At 40.1% G+C, this 26,352-nt stretch overlaps 1 protein-coding gene across 2 annotated transcripts in view; it reads right to left on the bottom strand.

Annotated features, from left to right (window-relative positions):
- The window catches only part of IFT81 (intraflagellar transport 81), a 60,049-nt gene that overhangs the window by 5,774 nt on the left and 27,923 nt on the right, over positions 1-26,352 (bottom strand). For both annotated transcript variants that reach the window (XM_024196110.1, XM_024196109.1), the window contains 6 exons: positions 24,967-25,113; positions 8,211-8,360; positions 6,444-6,572; positions 4,038-4,127; positions 2,250-2,336; positions 3-74 (listed from right to left, as the gene is read on the bottom strand). In XM_024196110.1, the coding sequence (XP_024051878.1) occupies positions 3-74; positions 2,250-2,336; positions 4,038-4,127; positions 6,444-6,572; positions 8,211-8,360; positions 24,967-25,113 (675 nt within the window). The remainder of the gene's footprint in view (positions 1-2; positions 75-2,249; positions 2,337-4,037; positions 4,128-6,443; positions 6,573-8,210; positions 8,361-24,966; positions 25,114-26,352) is intronic.

Below are 26,352 nucleotides of genomic sequence, written 5' to 3'. Positions count from 1 at the left end.
ACCTTTTTCATGCAGTTAGTATGATGATAGCAGCTTTCTTCCTGAATACACTCCTCACGCAGCCCTTTTACTTCCTGCAGTGTGAGAACAATCTATTTTATTCGGCAGTATTCTTGAAAGTCCCCAGCAGACAGACTGTTATTGTATGAAGTACAACTGGAAGTGTTTAGGGCAACATCCTGCCATAATTTTGTGTGCAGAATTCTGACTGCAGTCAATGTCATGTGAATTAGTAATTGAATTCCCTTTGCTTATTGTGCAAAGCATTGTTCGCTGCTTTGGGCTCAAAATCTTTGAATTCTATGAAGATTACATCCATTTAAATTTGAGACATTCAGCACTCATCAGTCATGAGAGAAGCTTCATAAGAAATTACCAAGAATTAAAAAAAATATTTAAAAAAGATTTCTGAACCAAAAGATCTTAAAATTCTACAGCAGCAAATGAAGGTAATGCATATCACCATGTACTGTTCAGTACCTTAAACGGTGAAATCATTTGGGTTTTCCAGTATTAAAGCTCCTTTTAAAATGGTAATGAAAGGATTAAAAAAAATCCCTTTGGCCCCTTAATGTTTTGTCTAGACTTGAATTTTCAGTCATGTTCTAACACGTTAATCCATTACCAGTTAACACGTTTAACTAACATGATCATAATTTCTAACACAGACACTTCACTTTTTCAGCCAACGAAAGCTTATGCCCAAATAAATTTGTTAGTCTCTAAGGTGCCACAAGTACTCCTCATTCTTTTTGCTGATACAGACTAATACAGCTACCACTCTGAAACTTCATAAATGTGTTCCAGGACTCAAATCCTAGTTCTTATTCACGTCATAAGGGTTTGTGTCCTGGAACACATTTGTGAAATGTCTACATCAGAAGGTACCATCATGTTAGCTAACACGTTAATTGACAATCAATTAACATGTTAGAATAGGACTTAAAATTCAAGTCTAGACAAAACTGTTAGGGTTGGTCTCCAGAAATAGAAACTAGACCAGTACAAGGATGTTTATACTAGTATATCTGCATACACACTGGGGGATTGCACGGATTTAACTACATCAGTTTCTAAATTGATATAGTTAAAGCAGTTCAAAACTTGTGTGTATACAATCCCTGTTTTTGGCCTGGTCTACCCTAGGATTTTACCTCAGTAAAGGTACATCTCTCAGGGATGTGAAAAATCCACCCCGAGAGAGGTAGCTATACTGATTTAATCCCCCAGGGAAAACAATGCTAGGCTGACAGAATTCTTCCGTCGACCTAGCTACTGCTTCTTGGGAAGGCAGATTACCTACGGCGATGGGAGAACTCCTCCCACCGACATAGATAGTGTCTACACTGAAGCACTATAGCGGAGCAGCTGTGCTGCTGTAGCATTTTAGGTGTAGACAAGCACTTAGACATACAAGTATATGTTTGTATATTTATAAAAAGTGATATCTGTAATCTATCCAATATGCAAACAGGCACGTTTTATAAGCATTTTTTAAATTCTCAGGGAAAACAATTACTCTGTATGCCTATGGAAAGCAGCTGCTTAACATTTCATTACATTTATCCATTAACCATTGGTTTTGTTTTGCTAAATTTAGTGAAAATGGCATTCCAGTTACATAAACATTTGAAGATTTCTCTTGGTAACTCATTAACATTCAAACAGCCAAATGCTATCCTAGCAGGTGCTACATGAGTGAGCAGGGATTCTGGCAGATGCATCTTCTGCAAAAAGAATTTTGCTGGTCAGGACAAGATTCCATTGGATGGGCCTGGAAGACCCACTCAATGCATTTGTTGTGCTCAAACAGAAATTGTGTACAACTCCAGATAGACCTAGGCACCTCAGGATGTGTGGAGCTGGAAATGCATAGTTGGGGAAATCAAGTCACTCCCAACCTGCGTGCACTGGGGTCTTCCTTGTCCAGAAAGCAGGGTCTGCGTTTATCCCAGTTACAAGGGCATCATTCCGTGACATTTCAATAGGCGGTTTTATCCCTCCAATCCCCATCTCTTCTCTGGGACCCCCATTTTATAGATGGGGAATTGAGGCACTGAGAGGCTAAGTGACTTTCCCAAAGTCACACAGGAAGTCTGTGGCAATGCAGGAAATTGAGCCTGGGTCTCCCACCAGTGCCCCACTCACTGGGCCATCCTTCCTGTCCAGAGACAGGGTAGGGGGAATTTATCCCATAATGAATTATATTCTTCATAGAGTTTGTAAATATACAGTAATAACAATCTTACCTGTTCAAGTGTGGAGCGATTACTTTCTAAACCTGCTGCACAGCTGTCATACTGGACTTTTTTTTCATCACATTCTTGGGTTAACTCCTGGTGTGAAGAGGGCAAAAGGTCATGTAAATGAAAACTTCAGTCTAGTAACATAAGGCACCTAAGCAATGTAAGTTCTTGTCAATCTCACACTTCAACCTCAGCTATTGGCACACTCAGAGTGTCTTACATAAACCAAGCAGACATACGAGTAGAATTACAAGGATATCACTTCTAGCCCTGCATATTGGAGGATCAGTAGTATAAACTACAACGTAACATACAAGTTTCCTTTTGATATTTATATCCAAAGTCTTTAACATGGTGGATTCAATTTCTAAGTTGTTCACAAAGTGTCAAAGGTTTTACTTGCTCTTTAAACATTAAGCTTACAAGATAGTTTAGATGATCAATTATGTTCCATATAAATACAATTTTGTCGACATTAATTTACATCATAAAACAAGAATAGGTTGGCCTTTGCAGAAAGAAAGAAAAAATTGATGTTACATTAAAACTTTTTAGCAAACAATGAAAGTTATCGTACTTCCCCTTACAAAGAGTACATATTGTTACTAAATCCCATTTAGTTATCCTGTATTTGCAGACACATGTTTTAAAATGAATTACAAAAAGAGTGTGTCCAAATCCTCAGCTGGTAAAAAAGGGGCAGAGCTTCATTTACTTTATTGGAAGTGGGACAGTTTACACCAGCTGAGGATCTGGATGACTTTTTTTCTTCCCTCCCCCGAGCCCTGTAGCTTTCTAAAGCCAATGGATAAAATTGCCATCTTCAAGATGGTACCGGTGTGTTCAGCTACAACTGCTTAACTATGATATTTTGTTTTGTGATGATGAGGTCATCACCATAGAAATTACTATTGTGAGGGGAAAAGCCTCAGACTGATAGTATGGCTATATTGTTGTTTTTTTAAGAGTTCCAGACCCCTTTGGCCACTTCATGTTGCAAACTCCTTTTCTCAGAGTTTCACCACAGTTTACCTAATCTATACCTTCCAGCTTTCCTCCAAGTTGACTGTGGTCTTGTACTAGGTAAAAGAGGTTTGTAAATCATGTATAATTGTGGTTTTGCCTTCCATACAGCTGTAAGGAGGCTCTCATGTAACTAACATGACAGTGTTATTTGTCATTAAAATCATTCTATTTTCTGGGGGGAAATCCCCAAGGTTTATAATTAAATTGTTTAAATCCACAAGCAGGGGTGCTGGAACAATGTGTATAGTGGGGGTGCTGAGAGCCATTGAACCAAACCGTAAACCCTGTATATGATGGAAACCACTTCAAGCCAGGGGTGCTGCAGCACCCCCAGCACTTGTGTCCACAAGACAGTATGGACTTGTACCACCAGAGGATCTAGCTCTTTGGATTCCAACAACTAAGAATAAAACTTAAGTAACATGCATATTGCCTTAAATTTTCATAGGGGCCTCAACTCAGCCTCTAAATCTGCACATGCAATCAGTTTTGGACACAGACTTCTGAATGGCAGTTTACAGACAGACTTATCTACAGACCTGATTCGCCACTTGTGATACCAGTTTTATGCTGCTGTAACGCTACTGAAACCAAACACAGTTATATTGGTATAAATCTGGAGTAAAGCAGGTCGCAGATGTGTCCCTGATTTCATGGGCAAAACTGCAAAGCATAATTTAGAGGTGATTTCTGAAAATTTGTCCCACTGCACAGACAGTTCACTAATGTCTATTACACAATATATTCCTAAACGTGTTTACTAACCTGGCAGTTCTGCCGCAACTGTCTCAATTCTTTGATAATTGGAGCTAAGCTTGACTTCTTATCTGCCACCATAGCATTCAGTTTTTTTACCTGATATATGAAGAAAAGGCATTACATGAATATGCGATTAGTAAAACAGTGAGAGTATTAAGAATGGGAGGGCAAAGAAAAGGAAGGGAAATATATGGGGAGAAAACAGGTATGAGATGTGAAGAAAAGAAACTGAATCATATATTACGTAAAACAAATGATAGGCAAACGATAATTAGGAAACATAGTACATTTTATAATAGGGGTACCATCACAATCTACTTCAGCTCTGCTCTCATGGTTTGAATTGCCTGTTTATTCTGTATATAGATGAATTCTATCCTGCTGATTATGCAACCTAATACCTTGCTTAGACTGGAAGTTATTGTGAATAAAGGTCTCTGAACCTTTTTAGCTCAGGTGTATGGCCTGTCAAACCCTGACAAGAACCGAAAAAATGGAAAAAGTTCTAGTCAGCTTCTAACATTACTTGCATTTACTGATCTATAAGGTGGGCACAAAGAGAATAGCTACAAATAAATATATATATTAAATAAGAGTATCAAATCTTCTACTGATATTTTATAATGTTCTTCATCAGGATAGATACAAAATTACACCAAATTTAGTCCTCTCTCTCTCCAAGGGCAGGTCTACACTACCGCGTAAGTCGATTTAACTTACATCGCTCAGGGGTGTGAAAAAGACACCCCCCTGTGAGCGACGCAAATCACAGCGACCCAAGCGCTGTCCACACCAGCGCGAGACGCTCTCCTGCCGACTTAGCTTCCGCCTCTCCTGGAAGTGGAGTAATTATGCTGACAGGAGAGTGCTCTTCCATTGACAGAGAGCGTCTTCACCAGACGCACTACAGCAGCGCAGCTATGCCCATGTAGCGCTTCTAGTATAGACCTGCCCCAAAACTGTTTCTGAAAACCGGGTATTTTGTACAGCGTGTAATAAAGAGGGAGCATTTCCATGAACACAGGATCCAATCCAACGCCCACTGAACTTAATGGATGAACTCACTTCAATGGAAGTTGTGTTAGGACCAATACAAATTGTAATCTAGAGTACAAAAACCTTTTAACAGGCATAACTTTACAATGAAGTGTTATAAAGAGGAACCAATCTGTGCAGTAAAGATAGGAGAACCTCAAACATTTATGAGGTTCAAACCTTATTTAACTTATGGCAATCTCTTGCTTCCCAAGAAACTTGTGTGATCCTCTTGCTTTCCATCAGTCTAATTCCAATCCAATCCCCAGTCCTTCTTTTAATTTTAAATTGGTTAGACACCCAGCAGGTAGTCTCTCTCCTGGATTCTAACGTTATATTTTCTGCAAATGTGCTGACAGGCTGGGGCTTCCCCTGATAAAAATATATAGAAATCAATCTGAGTACTCAATGTTCCTCTGACGGGACATTCCAGAGCAGGAAATCCCTCCTGCTCCGGGGCTTCCTATTACTGGTTCAGCAACAATGAGGTTTTTGCAAGTACATTTATGATTGCTTTAGAAATGATTGTAAAACACTTTGAAAACTAGAAATATTTTGAAAGAATGAAATGACGCTGCCCAACTGTTCAAATCATATCCAGCCTCCTGGCTGAGAAGAATGCTTTTTTGTTTTCACCAGTCAGTTTAAAAAGGGACCTGCAAAGTGTAAAAGAACAACCTATGCCCTTTTTTGTTGTTTCTTTACTATGTATAAATAAAGAAGGCTTGAGAAGCTTTTAAATAAATATTTTTTCTGTGTGATTTTTTCATTAGAAATTCAAGTCCTGTCTTGTCTGCAAGACTCTATGATGCGTTAAATGATGACATCATAAGATTCATGACAGTTGAAAGAAAGTTGAGCAATTGAGAGGGGGAAGGGATTAATCAGGCTGTTTAAAACTCATTATGTTTTGAGTTTAACAACAACTATATACTTCCAGTGATTAAATCACATTTTGGAAAAGGGAGTCTTTGTTAAGTTTCAATCCCATTCCATGTTTTCAATTGAGGTGCCAATACTAACAATAGACAATGACTGAAATCACAAAAATGTCAAAACAAGGAAGCCTAGACTTGATACCCCTGATAATTCTAAAGGAAAAACGATCAGAAAACATTGCCCACGCACGCACACATACTTTTTAAAAAGCCAGTCTTTGTACATCAAAAAGGGGCACACGCCCAATTTTACTAAATCGCTTCCAGGTCACCTTTGTAGCTGTACATTGCCCAAAAGTATGTTGCAAAATGTATTTCTACAAACATACATTGCATTCTATTTTAAAACCTGTGCCAGAAATGTTAATCCTGATTTTATTTTTTCTAAAATTAAACATCCAGCTTGCAGAAATACAATAGTTAAATTAGGCAAAATCACCATTTCAGACATGTTATCTAATGTTCGTCCCTTCATTTCATCCATCTCGCTCTTTGCTGCAGATACTCTCTCCAACTCCTCCTGTGTGTAACTGTATCCAGAGATACCCTTCTTGTCCTCAATAGCTTGCTGTGGACATAGGAAACAAATACAAAATGTGAGGACAGGTGCTGGCAGACCATGGAGTGAGTTCTCTAATGTAAGTGAAACGTTGCAAGAATGCTGAAAGTGAAGCTAAGTGCTGGAATCAGTTTATTTTAAGAGTGATGAAACTATGACTGCCATGAGAGCTAACTAAAGTATCTGCCATTCTGTTCAAATGGTAGGTTAACAACGACTTTCTGCAAGACCTCTATCTGGGGCTAATTCAAAGCCAACTGAGGTCAAAAGAACATTTCCCATTGACTTCAGTGGGTTTTGGATCAGATCTTCTATGCAGCAAACAAATATATAAAAAGAGGGATGTCTATTTTGAAGGATGTAATCTGTAGTAAATATGGCTAATTCTATAAAAAAAACTACTTTGTAAACGAGAACAGAATACAATATTTCTGAACAGTTTTGTAACTGTATTCTCCAATCGTGTTTTTTTATAGAAGAAAATAGCTTAAGGTAATGCCTCAATATATAAAGCTATTTTTCCCCATACATTTCTTCAAAATATTTGGGATGTAGTACAGTAGAGAAATTATTCTCTTAACTATTTTTTATTCCATTCACAGTCTAACAAAACTTTACCTTTTCATTCACACAGTGGTTACAGTATTTGATCATTAAATATGCAAAGAAATGTAAGTTAACACAGAATGTTGAGCGACTACTCAAGCAGTCATGGTAGACTAGTATGCAGGGCATTAATTCTCTAAAAGTGACACACATATACCAACTCCATCAGTCTTACAAAAACCCCATTCAACTCTAGTGGTTTTAAAAATATTAATCTTATAATATCTACAGCCACTTTGGTGTGGAGCATTTTATGGGGTTTAATAGCTGTATGGCATTAGATATAGGCTTTGCCTTCATTGCCAAAAAAGGTGTGTTTTTTACTGCAGGATAACTAATGTACATTATCTATCTTGCCATAAAATTCTAGTGCAATTAGAATGGATGTCTATTCCCTGGAGATTTGTATTCTGTACTCATGCATATTCAGTTGCCCTTGATTGGTGTGGGAAATCCTTTTCTTGTTGTTTAGTGGTAGAAGCTGAGTTTGGCTAGTTTTCAATTTCTGAGTAATACATATTCTCTAACTTACTTCAGGAACCACTGTGAAGTACATTTGCTTCTTAATGCTTGGTTGTTGTTGCTGTTTTTAAATACTATTCCAGTATCTCTGACAGCTTGTATCTGTACCTTATTGTTGATAAAGTAATTTTAAAGCCCTCAAAATATACTAAAGCTTACCTTCCACTAATTAAGGACCTAGTCCCACTTCTGTTGAAGTAAATAAAATTTTTGCCAATGATTTCACTTGAGTGCAGGATTAGGCCCATCAGACTCAAGAAAAAAAAAAAGTAGAGCTTGTACTACTGTCCATAAGAAACTATTTCTAGTCATGAAATATGATAGCTGAGTATAACTGGCAGATTAAAACAATTCCTATACCAAGCACGCTTTATCAGTGTTTAGCTAATAATAGTAAGAGAGCTTTAAAGATTAAAACACATTAAAAAATTCCAAACCAATTATGTCCATATCATTGTATTGATGGTTATCGCTGTGGTAGTGGCTAGCCTGTATGGGAGTGGGAGAATTTTGCCTTACCAACTGTTGCTGAATAGCCTCATGACGTTGTTTTAGGAGTTCTTCTGTTCTCTGTAGGATACCGTACTCGGCTGTAATTTCTGCTATTTCTTGACGCTTCTTTTTATAAAATGTGTTCTTGCTTCGAAGTTTATTAACATATCGTTTAAACTGAAATGAGACATAACAGGGATATTTGTAATTTAATTTGAATGAAAAAAATGGCCTTATCACACTTTGTAACTGTATACAATAAACTATCCTGTTTAGATAGCATTTAGCAGAGAACTGCAAATCAGGACTCCCAGGTTCTGTTTTCAGTTCTGCCAATCACTCACCATGAGACATCAGAAAAGTCAGTTCCATCTCTCTATATCTCTGTTTAGCCATTTGGAACTTGGAAATCATTCATTTCTACTTACTTGCCCCACTGGGGGGCTAGAATGGCTAACTGATGTTTGAAAATTTTTGTAGACCCTTGGATAATAATAAAGTTAATATAATAGTACTTTGCACTTACATGAGAATGCCTTTTATCCAAAAACATCAAAGAGCTTTACAGAACTGAACTACATCCTTGTGAAGTAGATAATCATTATTATTCTCACTTTACAGATGGAAACTGAGACACAGAGAGATGACTTGCTCAAAGTGACAAGACATTTGTGGCAGTCTGGGAGTAGAACTCAGGTCTCCCACTATCTATTCATGGGCTTGAGCCACAAGATTGCCCTTCTTCTACTAAGATGAAAGGCAGTGGTAAGTATTATCATTAATGTTCCAGTTACCTCTGATTCACGTCACCATGGCAATGACATTTTTTTTTAATTAAGTGTTCTATTTTCCCCCCCCAAATTTAACCAGTGAACACACAGGAATTACAGAGTCCTATGATCCTAAAGCTCATGCTTCAGGGTTTCAGCGAGTCACCTGCAGGGGTCAGGAATGGATTCCCCCACCCCCACCCCCACCCATTCTACAGAGTATTTAAAAAAAAATCCTCTCTCTGAAGTATCAAGGATGGCCACATCTGGAGATGGGACATTGTACGGGGTTAACCAGGGCTCTGAAGTGGCACCAAGCATAGGTGCCGACTTCCCCTCTGCCCGGTGGGTGCTCGACACCCCCCCACCCTGCCCCGCCCCTGCACCACCCTCGCCCCACCCTCATTCCACCCCTTCCCCAAAGTCCCCGCCCCACCCCGCCTTTTCACACCCCAGCCCTGCCCACTTCCCGCCCCCATTCCACCCCCTTCCCTCAAGTCCCCACCCATACCCTGCCTCTTCTCCGCCTCCTCCCCTGAGTGCACTGTATCTCCGCTCCTCCCCCTCCCTCCCAGAAAGTCCTAAGTGCCGCCAAACAGCTGTTAGGCAGCGGGCAGGCTGGAAGCACTGGGAGGGAGGGGGAGGAGTGGGGACACGGCACGCTTGGGGTGGGTGGAGAAGGTGGTGAGATGGGGGGAGCTTGGCTACTGGTGGGTGCAGAGCACCCGCTGATTTCTCTCACAGAGTCGGCGCCTATGGCACCAAGCATTCTCTCTCTCTCAGGTGCTTGGCTGGCTGGTTCTTGCTCACATGCTCAAGGTCTAACTGATCGCCATATGTGGCATTGGGAAGGAATTTCCCCCAGATCAGTTTGGCAGTGACCTTGGGGGTTTTTCCATCTTCCTCAGCAGCGTAGGGTGCAGGTCACTTGCCACAATTGTCTGGGTATGTCTCATTTAATTATTTCCCTGCCATTGCAGGGGCCTCGAGCACTGGTGCACTTCAGTTGGTGCCTCCTATTCTCTGCCTGTGGCACATAATTGTCTAGTCTCCTGTGGGCTGTAATACTTTGGTCTGATTTTGGTTGTTGGGATAATGTGCAGTGCTGGTGGTGGCTTGTGACATACAGGAGATCAGACTGGTGGTCCCTTCTGAGCTTGAACTCATGGAGTTCTCAATTATGATGGGAAAGGGCAGAAAAATGCTAAGAGAAATTGAGACGGGCCATAGGGAAAAGACTCTTAATTTAAGTACTGGTTGTAAGTAGTTAAAATACTGATCTCTTTTAACGTTTGATCTCTTTTAATGTCAACTCTTCACTCCGTGTACCCAGCTGAAGGACTGTCATACATAGAACTAGCATAAAAGGCACACAGCTAGAATTAGTGAACAGGAGTTCAATTTTTGCTTATTAAAAAGTAAAGCATAATAATCCAGAGCCTTACAGATCATCACATTTACTTAATCTGTCTCTCAATTCTTACATGTTCAACTTGATATACCCCTGAAAAATCAGGCCCTAGGTGTCTCTTAAGCTGAACGCAGAAGAACTGAGGCTCTTTGAATTACTAACTTTTTTTTTTATATGTAGGACCTAAACGTTCTCTTATCTCTAAGTTTTCCCATTTATAAAATGAGGTTAGCTCTTATTGATACCCTTCACAGGGATGTTATGAGGCAAAAATCATTGATATTTGTAAAGTGCTTTTAGATCCACAGATGGAGAGCATGGAATTCAAAACAAATAAAATACACTATGATAATTTAGTGTAAAACAGGTTTCAAAATGTTCAGCTGGGATAAAGTCATTATTGTAGAATTAGTGCAGTCTACTAACAAAGAATCACAAGAAAATATCAGCAGTCCTAGTACCACAGATACAATTTTAAACTTTAAAAATTAAGATGCATGAAAGTACCTAGCTTGTGAGCGAATTTCCCTGTTGAAGAATAATGCATAAAACTGATGTGACTACAGCCTAAGAACCCTTAGAGTAACTATGTTCTATAAAAAGTGTCCTGGGCAAAATGCCCAAAATGAAATCCACCCTGTTCATCTGCCATCCTGTGCAATATCTAGGCCAAAGCTTTTTCTATCTTGCTATGCTCCAGAACTATTTTTAAAGACAAAAGCTATAAACGTTTTTCGTGAAAGAACAAACCCACAAATTACTCAATGTGCTCTATGCAGATTGGACTATGTGTGGCTTTAGAATACCATTTTACATTGTGCGTATTACCTAGGACAAGGTCACAAAAGTCATAGCACTAACAGTAAAGCAGCAGTTTTGTTACAATAAAGACCTCAGTACAATTGTAATGTTGTTGTTGCAAGTTTAACTAGCCCATTAATTAGCAAAAGAAACACATCCTTTCAGTTTATACAGACTAGAAAAAAATGTTTTATCGCTTGTGCAAACGCTGACTTTTGTGGTTTTCGAGCTATTACAGAAGATACTTTTTTACAAAATAATCAGACATAATTCCAACTAACACAAACCAATATAACAAAAACATAACATGGATTGCCCTCTTCTCTCTTTATGGAGCAGTTCCAGTGATATTTCATTTGGACAGCAGGATATAGTAAAGAATTATGTAAGAGAAGAAACTGTTTTCACATGTGACTATAGACAGCTGTCAGATCTGAATGATTTTCTGTCAGTTTACCCCAGGGTTGAAAGCAAGCTATTATTCTCCTCACTTCCATAACTACTTTTAAGGTCTTGAAAATAGCCTGTGTGGGAGACACAGTATTTGCATATTCAGTATTTTGCCAAGCACAATCTACTTAATAATGGAAACCAAAGGACCCTGTTGATTAAAGAATTGATTCCACAGATGTTCTATTATTAGCGGACTGAGTCTGGGCCATATAATAAGCAACCATCCAAACCCAAAAAAATGGATGAAACCTTCAGATAGGGACATGTGGACAGGGTTGCAACTCCATCCATTTTAGGACAAGCAAATCTGGCTCTAATATAGTGCGATCTCCTGGTTTATAAATGCATATTTTGGTTTTTACATTATTCTAGTTACATGAAACTGTAAAACAAGATATAAGCAATAGTAGCAAGATGACAATGTTCTGTAGATAATGAATCAAATAGCCTGGCAGAATTTCTACAGACTTAGTCTTCTCCAAATGTAACACAGATTTGAAAACCCTCCTAAATCCAGGGCCAAATTCAGTGCTAGGTCAGCAGGTGCAACTCCATTTAAATCTAACTGGAAATGAGCTCATGGCAGACTTACCAGATCTGTGGCAGCCCAGGTGCCCCCTAGCCCAGCAGCATGAATCAAACCAAGAGATCCCCAAAATCAGGGAATTTATGACTAGTCTAATTGCAAATTACCAATCCTTTCAAATGTGTGAAAGCATACTAGGGCATTTCAAGTATGTAAAAGGTTGTTACAAGGAGAAAGAATTTTTTTTCTTCTTAACCTCTGAGTATAGGACAAGAAGCAATGGGCTTAAATTTCAGCTACGGAAGTGTAGGTTGGACATAAGGAAAAACTTCTTAACTGTCAGGGTGGTTAAGCACTGCAATAAATTGCCTAGGGAGGTGGTGGAATCTCCATCATTGGAGATTTTTAAGAGCAGGTTAGACAAACACCTGTCAGGAATGGTCTAGATAATTAGTCCTGCCACAAGTGCAGGGGCAGGACTAGATGACCTCTCAAGGTCACTTCTGGTTCTGTGATTCTGTGATTATTTGCAGACATGCTTAGCATCTGCAGTGCCCTGCAACTCATCTTTAGCTGTGTGGGGGGGAAATCAGGCCCTTAAAGCTTTTAATAAAATATTACATTTTACTCTGGTAAGAAGCCTTTAAGAAAAGGATTAGCTACATTTAGCCAAATTGCTTTCAAATTATACACCTCACTCATATAGCACATTTCATTGGTAGATCTCTAAGCACTTTACAAAGGAGGTCAGTATCATTATCCCCATTTTATAGATGGGGAAACTGAGACACACAGAGGTGAAGTGGCTTGCCAAGATCACTCAGCCAGCCAGCAGGAATAGAAAGGAGTCCATTTTCCAGCAATCTACTCATAGATCAGGTCATCTGTTTCCTGCATAGAAGCTCAGCAGAATCCATTTAGAGCATTCCTATGGATCTGTTATTTCCCAAAGTAAAGTATCATTTCAAAGACATTTGTCCACTAGTGAGCTTTCCGTTTTCAAGCAACTTAACATTAATAGTTATTTAAGCTTCAAAGATCAAATGACTGGACAAGAACCATTTGCTGGCGCTGAGGTAACATTTAAAGTAAACAAACCAGCCTTCTGACCGTTGCTTGCTAGCCAAGTCAGAGGCCCCCTGAGATACAGAAACTCTGAATGTAAGCAAAGAAAAATTATGCTTTTCCACTTGATTATTTATATGGGTGGATGTAATATGAAAGCCTGGTAGCTATGCTATAAAATGGATTGAATAAAAGTCGGACTTTGACCAGAACTCATAGTTCTGAGGCATATGGGTACCTAGAATCCCAGGACAGATTAGCTGTGTAACCCTCACATTTTATTTAAAGATCCACCACCAACACTATCACTTACCCCTGCTCTGTTGACTTCCATATTATTATCTAAAGGCACTTTAGAAATATTAATGTATTAAGTCTCACAACACCCTTGTGAGATGGATAAGTATTATCATTTTACAGATGGGGAAACTGAGTCCGAGCTATTAAATTGACTTTCACAAGAGCACACAGGAAATCTGTGGGACACCTGTGAATTTATCCGCTCATTCAGCAAAGCACGTAAGCGTGTTAAGCACATGCTTACTGCTTTGTTGAACTGGAGCCAAAACCTACATTTCCTAACTCTCAGTCCTACGCTTTAACCACAAGACCATCTTTCCTTTCCTTAAAAGTAATACTTAAGTAACATATTCCCTTCATATGGTTATGTCACTTGGCTTTTGACCTAGCACCTCTCACAATTCTCAGTGTATTTGGGATATTTGACACAATCAAAGCAGTCCTGGGAAGGGCAGTGTATCATAAACGAACAGACAACATTTCTAAGTCTTTGTTTTTAAAGAACTATATTCTTAGGAACATAAATGGTGATCTTCATTCCCTCCTATTTCTTTGCTTCCTCTCTTTTCGTAATGCTTTCCCAAATGAAAGAACACTGGTATACAATATACTCTAATCCTCTATAAACTATGTCCATTATATGTACTATACACAGTTTAGGGCTTGATCCTGCAAAGTTCTCAGCATTCTGGCCCCAATCTTGCAAACACAAGTACATTCTTAACTTTAAGCACAAGTAGTTCCATTGACTTCAACGGCAGTACTAACATACTTACAGCTACGAATATACTGAAGTGCTCTGCAAGATTGAGCCCTTCGCAAGCAGCATAATTCTGATTTATGTTAGTTCAGGTTTTCTTCTATATTTCTTTCAATAACCAAAAGTGTCAATCATAAGTTTAAACAACTCACAATATTTGGTGTTTTTCTTTAAGATCCTGCTTGTGGAGTCATGTTATAAGTTTCTAGCCATCATAGTTGCAGAGAAAAGCCTGATAACCCTAAAGGCCCAAAAATCCAGCAGGAAAAAACAACAACAAAAGACAATCCAAAATATTTATTTTAAAAATCTCATTATTTTTAAGCCAATCCCATGATTTTTGAGTGCTTGGGATTATGAGTTTATAAACATGATGGGACATATTCTGTACTGATTTACCCTGGGCAGTTCCAGTGAAGTAGGAAATGGTGTAAATCAGAGCAGAAGTTGGTCGCTTATCAGGGTTAAGAATTTTATTTTCTACTTTATCATTAATACTGCCATTGACTTAATATTTATTAATATTTAAAGATTTACTAGATAAAAACCTTTCAGATGTAGCCAGGCACTAGTTTATTTGGGTATCCTCTATCATGTAAACAGGAAAAAGAACAAAAGAATGGAGATTTCACAAACTCCTTACTCCAGGATTAACAGCAGCAAACATTGAAAAGATGAAAGGAGAGGCTAGTTTTTTTGGGGGGTGATGGGGTGGGGTGAAACAAATCCACAAATCAATCCCTTACTTTTGTGGCAATCATTGAATATGGTATCATGTGGGGATATCATTTTAGATACATCATATTAAAAATATTCCTTTTTGCATAAACTCAATGTAGAAAACAAGGTATTAAATGTGAAGAAAAGATTTTAGCAGCAGTTATGTCAAGGTATCGAAAACCAACTAAATTATTAATAATTAAGAACACCTGGATAATATTAGGTCAGTCTAAACCCTAAAGAGGGACTTTTCCTTCTGAAATTAAGAATTAAATGCAGATTCTGAACAAGCAGTTTTGTTAATCCTGGGACATTATCATTGTCACAGTACGCCAGCCATAGAAAATCTTAGCCAAATCGGTGTACTGAGAATCAAGGAGCAGATGGTTAATTTTCTAGCCAGTCCAATTAACATGATAAAGGCCTTGCAAGCAATTAAAATTCAGTCAGGGAAAGTTCCTGGGCATGACAGGTTTTCAATAATCTTTTATCAGATCTCTGTGTTTGAGCCAGTATAGATATTTTTACATATAACTAATGACTCATATACTTAGGACAAACTTTTAGAGAGAAGCCAATTATTTTGGTATAGTAAAAGGAAAATTATCCTACAGTCTGCTCATCAGACAGACCAATCACAGAAGTTCTTCATTAATGTTGACTAGCAGGTTTCTTCTAAGATGCTTGCTGCTGGGCAGGAAGGGATATTACGGCAGCCATTACTAATAATTTGTACCAATCCGAATATATTTAATGAAAGAGTGTTTCCAATTATCACTGAAAACATGGAGATCAATAAGATTAATGCTTTATTCATGCCTGTGGGTGCTGAAAGAACATTCAGTTGTGTGAAGTCGTATTTTAAGTCTGACTCAAAACATACATTTGGTTTTGGTGGTGGTTAATGTCTTACAGCAAAAGCTTTGGGCTTCAGTAACAATTCCATAGACTTGCTGTCTTTGTACTCACAGTGGGATTGACCATAACATCCATTCCCCCTGTTTAATTTATTTATAGAACCTTTGGCAGAAAGGATTAAAACCTTTCTCCAATATTTCACTTGGTAGTTAAGAGAAAAAGATGGTTGCATAATGGTGGGGAAAATATATCCCAGGTCCCTGCTTAAACCCATTAACGCCTAAACTGCCAGCTCCTTGATGACCACACTTTTAAAGTTATCTATCTGGTATTGCTAACAGAAGTTTGTATTTTGATGGACTCACACTGACTAGGATACTTTTGGGGCAGATTGATCTACAGTCAAAGGCCTCTTTTCTTCTCCTAATATTTGCAAACAAAATATTTCTCCTTGAGAGAGAGAGAGAGAGAGATGTGTATGTAAAAATAACTCACCAACCAAGCAAGTTGCTTAACTCAACTATATGTTTAAAAATCCATGGGATGTCCTAGGCTACATTCTCAACAACATGTTCTTTTCGACTTCATCCACTATGGGTGAACCTAGCTTTGATCCTATTTAATTCTGATACCCTGGGAAAGTCTAGGCTCCTGGGGTCCTACGTTGAACTCTGAAAAGTACGATGTGCTGTGAAAAGAGCTAAAAATATCACAGGTTTACCTAGGATCACTTGTAATTGAACCATCTACCCTTTTAAGTGTCAAAATTTGATTCCCTAATTTTCAGGATCTGGCAAGCTGTTAGCTGCAGCTGTCAGCTTTGCCCCTATGTTCATTGTACTTCTGTTTGAAGTACTTAAAAGATTTCACAATCCCTGCAGCAGACAGACAATTTAGCTCTTGCATTTTGTAGTTTGGTATCGAATGAATTGGTCACTCCCTGCTGTTGCCTGTAAATTCCATCCGGCTGTGCAACTTCTTGAGCTAGTTATGACTGGAAAACTGCATGTTCCTTTTCACGATTAGACGAGAAGGCAAAACACTAGCTCCCAAAAACATAAGCCAGGATTGACCTTTCAGTGGATGAAGAGCTAAGAAGACCTCAACTGGAGATACAATTGCTGGTCTTAGAATCCAGGCAAAGAAGATATTAATTTGAATGCCAAATGCAGCAAGTGCCATGCCATAAGGGGATACAGCAGCACTAGAGAGAGCAATTTGATAATAAATTATTAAAGATGTAAGATCACAGACATTAATGCCTAAGTATAAGAGAAAAAGAAAATGTTGATTTTATTATAGGACTTGGGAAGAAGATAGTTGTGTTAATAGCTAGCCTCATCATTAAGACTGCATTTAACCCCTTTAAAAATCATGTACAAATACAAAATGGAGAGGTGGAGATGTATTTCCCTGTGGGCACTCCACTTCAGATGCGCATGCATCATGTGCCTTTGATAGGAGATTTTCCATAGCAGTGCCCATTTGGCCCATGCATGTGCCCTATATATCCTTGTGCCCCATACTGAGGTATATAGGGCTGTGCGGGTGAACCACCCTCAGTTCCCTCTCTACCGCAAAGTCCCACAGAGGAAACGCCGAAGCAAAGGGGAGGAGGGCGGGTATGAAGCACCCATAGGGACACGTAAGGTAAGTAACCTCTCCTTCTTCTTCTAGTGTCCCTGTGGGTGCTGCACTTCAGGTGAATCCCAAGCAATAACCTCTTAAGGAGGTCGGAGTTTTGGAAGAGTCTATCACAGAATAAATATATCGTCTACTGCAGCATTTGATCTTGCAGTATGAATCATAATGGGTGGAAAACAAATGCACCAACAATCATGTTGCAGCGTTGCAGATTTCAACAACTAAAATGTCCTTGAGTATGGCTACAGATGCAGATTGTGATTTAGTAGAATGTCCAGTCATTTGTTGGGGAGGTAGAACCTCAGCAGAACCATGAACAGTCAATAATGCATCCAGAGATCCATTTAGAAAGTCTCTGAGTGAAGATAAAGAATCCACTAGACTTATTTGCAATAGAAACAAAGAGTCTAGGAGTCTTCCCGAATGGCCTAGTTCTGTCCAAGTAAAAGGCTGATGGGCTCTTAACATCTAGCGTATACAAGGTAGATTCCTGTGTAAATTGTTGTAGCTTAGGAAAGAAAACTGAAAGGTGAATAGTTTGGTTAATGTGAAACTCAGAAGAAACCTTAGGTAAAAATTTTGGGTGGGGTCATAATGATACCTTCTCCTTGGAGAACACAATAAATGGAGAGCCTGCCATTAGAGTCCCCATTTCCCCAACCCTTTGAGCAGAAGTGATGGCCATCAAAAAGGTGAGCTGGTTAAGAACAAAGTTGAGATCCCGAAGTGGCATAGGGGTTCTAATCTGCAGAAAAAGAGTCATAAGGCTTTTCAGGAATCTCGTTGTGATTGGATGAGTGAACATCAAGAAACCTTGTACTGGCATGTGGAAAGCTGTTATTGCCACTAAATGTACCTCGACAGAACTCACAGAAAGCCCTGACATTTCCAACTCCAAGTAGTAATCCAGGACTGTGAAAAAAGACGAGTGGGCAGGTGTAAGGTGGTGCCGGTTACACCAGAGATGATATCATCTCCATTTCTGAAAATAAGTGTATCTTGTAGATTCCTTTCTGCTACTTAAAAGTACATTTTGTACTCCCGAAGAACACAGGCCGCCTCTTAATCCCGAGAACCAGTTAGAAACCATGTTTGTAGTTGCAGAACATTCAGAGTGGTGTGAAGTGTTTGACTTGCATCCTGAGACAACGGTCAAGGATTGCTCAGGAGCCACCATGGAGGGCAAGGGTTGTGTTTGATGAGGTAAGGAAACCAAACCTGTCTTGGCAAAACTGGTGCAATCAAAATGAGCTTGGCTTGGTCCTGCTTGATCTTGATGAGGACTTTTAAAGCAGTGGCGCTAGAGGATATGCATGCAATGAAGAAAGCAACTTCTAGAGATTGGGGATCGAGTCCCCGTTTAGAACAGAATTTCCTGCCCTTTGTGTTGGCTGCCATGGCTAAAAGGTTAACCTCTGGAAGTTCCCAAGTTAGGAATATTTTGCTGAGGATTCAAGAGGCCAAGTCCCATTCGTAATTTAGGGAGAAATGTCTGCTGAGGTTGTCTGTCCATGGTGTTTTGTAAACTCATGAGGTAAGAAGCTGAGATGACTATTTGGCTGGCTATGAATAAGTTCCAACACTTTATCGCTTCGGTACAGAGCAAGGGGGAACATGCTCCACCATGATGAGTCACATAATACATGCAAGTTATGTTGTCTGTCATGATCTTGATGGACTTGTTTTTGAGTAGAGGAAGAAAGAGAAGACAAGCATTTCTGACTGCTCTTAACTCCAACAGATTGGTGTGCATGTATTGTCCTGTTGTGAGCATTTGCCTTGGACGGTGTGAGGACTCAAATATGCTCCCCATCCCAAGAGGGAAGTGTCTGATGTTAACATGACCATAGGGGGATTGTGGCTGAATGGGACTCCTGCACAAACATTGGAAGGATTCTTCTACCAGGTGAGTGCCTGAAGGACTCAGCTGGGTACAGACACCTGTTTGTTCAGATTGTGTTTGCTGGGTACACAACTGTTGTGAGCCACCCCTGAAGACATCAAAGATGCAACCTAGCATTTTGTGTCACAAAAACACAAGCTGCTATGTGTTCCAGCAGTTGCAGACATGTCCTTGGCAGGCCTGAGCTGCATTCTTTGGATAAGGTTCTTTAGAACAAGGAACCTGTCAGGAGGGAGGTACGTTCTGCCCTTTATCAAATCCAGAAACACTCCTATAAACAGTATTCGCTGTGTAGGAATCAAGATTGATTTCAAGATTTATCTATAGGCCTAGACTTCGAAATAGCGAAGTTGTTGTTTGAACAGCCAACCTCACCTCCTGATAAGACCGACCTTTGAGGACCCAGTCGTTGAGGTAGAGAAAGACTGTTATTCCTAGATGACGGAGGTACGCAGCTACAACAGCCATGATTTTTGAGAACTCCCTTGGGGTGGAAGACAGGATGACGGGTAGGACCTGGTACTACTAATAATTGTGATCAAATGTGAAATGAAGAAATCTTTTGTGAGAGGGATGAATAGCTACATGGAAGTAGTCATCTTTGAGGTCAAGGATCTCAAACCAGTCCCTGGATTTCAGGGAGGGAATTATACCTGGTAGGGACACCATCCTGAATTTCAGATGTCTTAAGATGCTTGTTCAATTGTCTGAGATCTAGTACTGGCCTCCAATTCCCATTTTTCTTGGGTATCAGAAAATATCTTGAGTAGAACCCTTTTCCCCTGGTTGAAATAGAACTGGTACTCTGGTCCCTAGTCTTAGGAATGATGCGATCTCCTGTGTCAGTAGATGATTGTGAGAGGTACGGGTACTTAAAGAGGGATGAGAAAAAGGGATGAAGGTAAATCAGATATTATAACCTGATATAATGGGCTCTAGTACCCATTTCGCTGATGTTACAGCCTCCCATGTTTGATGGAATAGAGAGAGATGATGCCTAAATTGAGCGAGGACAGGCTGTGCCATGCAGCTGAGAAATTCTGGTTATTGTGTGGTTTGGACTCTTGACCAAACCATCAAAACCGGTGTTTGGATAATGTTGATGGCTTGGATGATGCAGTCAAGGTACTTGCAGGCTTCTTTTTAGAAAACCTTAACTTCTTAGCTGGTGGTTCTGGTGGCCTATGTAAGGCTGAAAATTGAGCAAGATGGGATCTTGGCACCAACTGGGACCTGCTACATTTTCTCTTAATTGTAGGTGTGTATATCCCTAAAGACCTAAGTGTTGCCCTGGGATCCTTTAGTGTATGATGCGAGTTGTTTGTGTTGTCTACAAAGAGCTTGTGGCCCTCTACATGTAAATCTTTCATAGTTGATTGTACTTCCTGGAGAAACCAGACAACTGAAGCCAGGAAGCTCATTTCATTACTACTGTGGTGGAAATAAGATCTAGCTGCAGTGTTCACTGCACCAAGTGAATCCTGCAGAGATGTCTTTGCCAAGAGCTGACCTTCCTTTATGATGTTGCTAAACTGTTCCCAGTGTTCCTGTGGCAAATGGTCAATAAAAGCATTTAACTTCTCATAGTTCAGGTAGTCATATTTTGACATTAGTGCCTGGTAATTGACTCTCCTGAACTGTAACATTGCCAAAGAGTAGATTTTACATCCCAAAAGGTCCAGACATTTCTGGTCCTTATATGGGGTAGCTTTTTGGGCATGTTGCCTGCTCCTTTCATTCACTGCATCCACGACCAGAGAATTTGGTTCTAGGTGAGAAAATAAAAATTCAGAATCCCTGTCCAGGATGTAGTATTTTTTATTGTCCTGCTTGCGAGGGATGGTGGGGGCATTTCTGGAGTTTGCCAGATGGTCTTGGCTGGCTCAAGAAGGCCTTCATTAATTGGCAATCTGTCTAGGAGCTTGTGATGGGAATTCTGGACTTTTTTCAGGGGAATTTGCAGGGTGTCAGCAACCAACTTCATCAGGTTCTGGAATTGCCAAAAGTCATCAGTTAATGATGGCAGTGGTGGCATTAGTGCCTCAACAGATGGTGACAAAGATATACTTGTAAGCAAAGGTAACCTCCTTGTCTGATCTTGCTCCTCAAAAGTCTCCCCTGCTGACTGAGAATGGAGGGGAGGGATGGACGGTACCGAGGCCTTCTAAGTTCCTTATGGGACTGAATTGGGGCCCCTCAAAATTGGTGGTGGTATACTGCCCATGGTGGTATACAGTGCTAACACAATGGGACCCCAGTTCTGGATCGGGGTTCTTAGGCACTACTGCAATACTAATAATAAATAAAAAGAATAAGATTGTAGAAAAATTGTATTATATTGTGATTCATGATTGGGAAATAGTGTGTGTTCCCTTGGGTCTGCATCCAAACGTGTTTTCTGTAAAACAGGAAGTATATTAAAAAAAAAAAAAGGGGAGCAGGCACTTTTTCCAAAATAGCAGCAGCTCCTAAAACGAAGACTTAAGAAGACATGAAAAGCAAAATAAAAGAGCATATCTGAACACGGGCAACACATCTTATGTACAAAGATTCTCCTCTTCTCTTCAGCTTTTCCATCTTGGGCCACATCCCTTGCTCCATGCTATGACCCAGCCATGCAACCTGAATATTTTGTCACCGAATGTCTTTCTGGTACCTGAAACAAAGCGCCCTGATTTACTATATTACCTGACTGTCTAATTCCTGGATTCAAACAAATTGTTCCTGTCAGATGTTGCCACAACATGAAGTTTCTTTCATTTACTGTATAGTACATAGATATGCAGTATTTTCCTGGAGATAAGACGGAGTGTTTGTGGATATCACTTTTGTGAAAAATTGCTGCTGAGTAATTAATCATTTCTTTCTGAATAGTGGGGATGTCATGAAGCACAGATTGCCTGCTTCCAAATTTTATTAAAAAAAGCTGTCAGACTCTGACAAGCTGGACCCTGGGGCTAAAGAGCTGGTGGTGGTGAGAAATCCAATCCAGTGGTTTTGTTATTACTACTATTGATATAGCACCATAGATATGTCTAGTGCTTTACAAGACAGGAAAGAGCTGACAGCCTAAAGCCTTGATCTTGCAGACTGTGACGGGGCAGAGCGACTCCACACCGGTACAGCAGGGGTTAACCCTTCCTTCCTAGCAGAGGAAGCCACGCCCCGGAAGCTCTGCTGGGCATTGTCCAACTGGAGAACAGATATAAAAGCCTGCAGATCAGCTCAGTCTGGGCTGACCACCGGAGGAGAAGGACGCACACCACTAGCTTCTGCAGAAGGAGGGCCTGCGAGCCAGGATCTGGGAGTCAGTCAAGCCAAGGCACTACCTGAGACCCCGACAGAGGACCCCCCGCCGCAGATGAACTGGTATTCACGGAAGGAAGTGACCCAGGGGAACTCTAGAGACAAACAGCGTTAGCGCCGCATTGACGCTCGGCATGTTGCGGGCAGATCCCCGCCGAGCGAGGGGCAAGGAGAGCTTGCCACTACCAGGGCCCTGGGTCGGGGCTCGGTGGAGAGGGCAGGCCCGAGTCCCCCTACCCCCTCACCACCGAACCGTGTATATGGACTCTGGCCGCTAGGCCGCGCTACCCCGCTCGTAAGGGGGTGTATATGGACTCTGGCCACTAGGCCGCACTACCCTGCTCGTAAGGGGGTTTATATGGACTCTGGCCACTAGGCCGTGTTACCCTGCCTGTAAGGGGGTTTATATAGACTCCGACCGCTGGGTCGCGCTACCGCGCCAGATAGGGGTGATAGTAGGGAGAAAGGCCAAGAGGCCGTCACTGACCGCCCGCAGAGAGGCGGACGTTAGGACTTAGAGTGGTGAGGCACCAGCACCCCATCCTACCCCTGCCACAAAGGGGTGCTGGGGTACACGGTCTGCCACACAGACTTACTTGGGTCTTGCTAACATGAGTATTCTACTGGAGTCAACTGAACCATTCACGGTACTAAACACTACCATGGATAGGAAGTTCCTGTTGTTGCCTCCACCTGTTTTCAGCATAATTTAGGGAGGAGGTAGGCAAAGGGCAAATGGGAAGGTGGTATGAACAAGCAAGATGCACTAGAGTAACGTGTCCCTCTTGCGGATTAAACGGTTATTTTATTACTTATGAAAGAGTATAAACATGCACAAGTGCACACGTGCACATACACACTAAAAGTATGTGTGTGCGCAAGGCTCCTTTGAAGGAAAAGTGATATTTGGTGAGGGAGTTAATGGAGGAGCCATGGCTGACGGGATCCGGACGGGAGTTCCCCACACAGAGTAGTATATAAGGGCTTGTCTACACTGGCACTTTACAGTGCTGCAACTTTCTCACTCAGGGGTGTGAAAAAACACACCCCTGAGCGTAGCAAGTTTCAGCGCTGTAAAGCACCAGTGTAGACCGTGCACCAGCGCTGGGAGCTGCACTCCCAGCACTGGTATCTACGCCCCTCGTGGAAGTGGGTTTTTTAGCGTTGCCAGTGTAGACTAGCCCTTTCTTAAGAAGGCAAGATGTTAGCATGGGAAAAGATCACTAAGGATCACTCCAGATGAGCAGTATGGGCTAAGCAAAGAACATATGCAGAAGAGTGAAAAGAAACAAGAGGTAAGAAGGTGGATTAAAGCTAAGGCAGGCTTTGTCTTACTGATTCTGCCTCCCTCTGCTCCCTCAATATGGGCGACAGTTTTTTCCACATGAGAGGAAGTGTTATATCAGGAAAGTCAATTTGGCATGGCAACAAGCTGTTGCCCAGCTACAGCAGCCTGACACCTCACAAACCTTCTAAGAAGAAGAAGCTTCTTTGATGTGTGCAGCTTCAAATAAAGCTTTGCCTGAGCCAAACTGAAAGTAGAGTCAAAATCTGTGTTACAGATAAACTTCAAGTGGGTCTGGGAGAATAGGAAAAAAAAAAAGTAAAATGTATCTGGATAATGAACAAATGGTACTAAATCATGTTTCATGTCATTGCTGATCATTTCACTCTATGATGATGTGTCCTAAAGAGAATAAAATGTAAGTTGGTGGATTTTTTTTTATTGTACATCCCTTAGCAAAGTGCACTACATGACTTATCTCTGAATTCTGATTCCTTGTGACTGAACCATGATTATTAGCAAGACCAAACACCATTATTTATCATTCCAACAATGAGATGGACTCTGACATTATTTTGACTTGTGACACTAAAAGGCTGAGAGATACCAACAACTCTAGTTCACATTATATGAATATTTATACATGATTTGGGTAAAACATTAACAACCTGAAAATAGCTGCAAAGCAAATGTTTAAAAAGCTTTGTTGTAGTATAAACTATGGAAAATATTGTTATTTATCTGATTGCGTGAAGTTAAAAGAAAAGTCTTAAAACAGTCTTTGGTATCAAATTCTAAATTATACTTTGCAAGAAAGTAGAGACCTAATTTAGTTACATTGTCATATTCTTTGATGTGAACATTCCATAAAATGTTGGTAAATTACTCTAGTAACTGTTACCAAATAGTAAAGTTCAACTGGAAATGCTCCATCTTTTACCTTCTCTCATCCTCCCCAACCCCATTGCTACCTCAGCTCACCTCATCACCTTTCAAAACTTCTGTGCCATCCAACTCACGGGCCTGGTTTGCTTTCTGTAACATTTGCTTCTCCATGCTTGACATCTCCTCCTTGGCAGCCTGAAGCTCTTCTGCCTTGGCTTCTTTCTTCCGAGAAATTATGGATGCCTGTGGGATTATCAAATGTCAACTTGGATGAGCAAAATAAAAAGTGCACTTGGTCACCCATGGTTAACCATCAATAAAATCTAACACTTAAATTTTAAAATTCAGGTGGGGTAACATTGAGACTGGAGAGAAAATAGTAGAGAGGAAATTTACTATTAAGGAGAAAATTTTGTTGTTAACATACCCCTTTGTAGCTATACTGGAAGTAAATAATAACAACAATAGTAATGGATTCAATCCTGAATCCATTTTGGTCAATGGCAAAATTCTCATTGACTTCACTGGAACCAGGATTTCACCTGGAGCACTTACGTTCCAGATTCACATTAAACATTTATATTCCAGATTCATGTTAATATTGTTACATTTAGCTTTAATTTCTGTAACTGAATTTTTAATTTTCATTAAAGAAAAAAAGAGGTGTAGATTACTGTTGCTCAGTTTAATTTCTTTAGTCTTTTTTGTGCATATATAAGATGCACTAACCAGGCTTAACTGGAAAGGTATCCAAGATTTTGCAAGATTTCAAAATGTCATAATATGGATTTTTATAACTCCAACCTACAGAAATATGTAGCTTGTAACTAGCAACAGAATGGAGCCATTAAATCTCTGCAACCTAGAAAAAGACAACGAGGAAAGGAATAAAGGATTACAGATTATTTCACCCCTTTGAGCCTCACAGAGATAGATTGGTTTTTAAATGAAATTTTCACACCATGTATACTATATAATATTTTTAGTGTTGCCTAACATTTCATGAAAAAATCAATGTGTTTAAGAACATAGGTGTAAAGTAGATCAGAAAAATAAAGCATTTTTATATCAGAATTTTTTTTTCAAGAATCAAAACACTAAAGTTATAACGTGCAACCTAGTGTTTTCGGCATATTAAAATAAAATATAGCCACAATGTAGGTATCTTCAATGCTAGCTTCTCCTCTCTGGACTAAAGGAACATCTTTTTTTCTAAATATATATCAGAGGTGATTCTGCCTACACGACATCTCAGCTCTTAGCTTCTTAAGATTATCCACAGAGACAAACTGTGGTGAATACATGTGATGATTTTGTAAAGTTGACTATACTCATTGTGGAACTGAGCAGAGAATTTCACTCAAGCTGAATTCCTGGAATGTTTCCTCTGTAGAACATCAGAACTTTATATTAGGAGCCAGATGGCTTTTTGTACACTACATTATGTAGCATGCTTATCTTGGGCAACAAAACACATCTTTA

This window comes from Terrapene carolina, unplaced genomic scaffold (genome assembly GCF_002925995.2).
Source record: "Terrapene carolina triunguis isolate 2854851 unplaced genomic scaffold, T_m_triunguis-2.0 Scaffold234, whole genome shotgun sequence".
Lineage (NCBI taxonomy): Eukaryota > Metazoa > Chordata > Testudines > Emydidae > Terrapene > Terrapene triunguis.
Note: the sequence above shows the minus strand (reverse complement) of the source record. Positions and strands in the feature narration are given on the sequence as shown.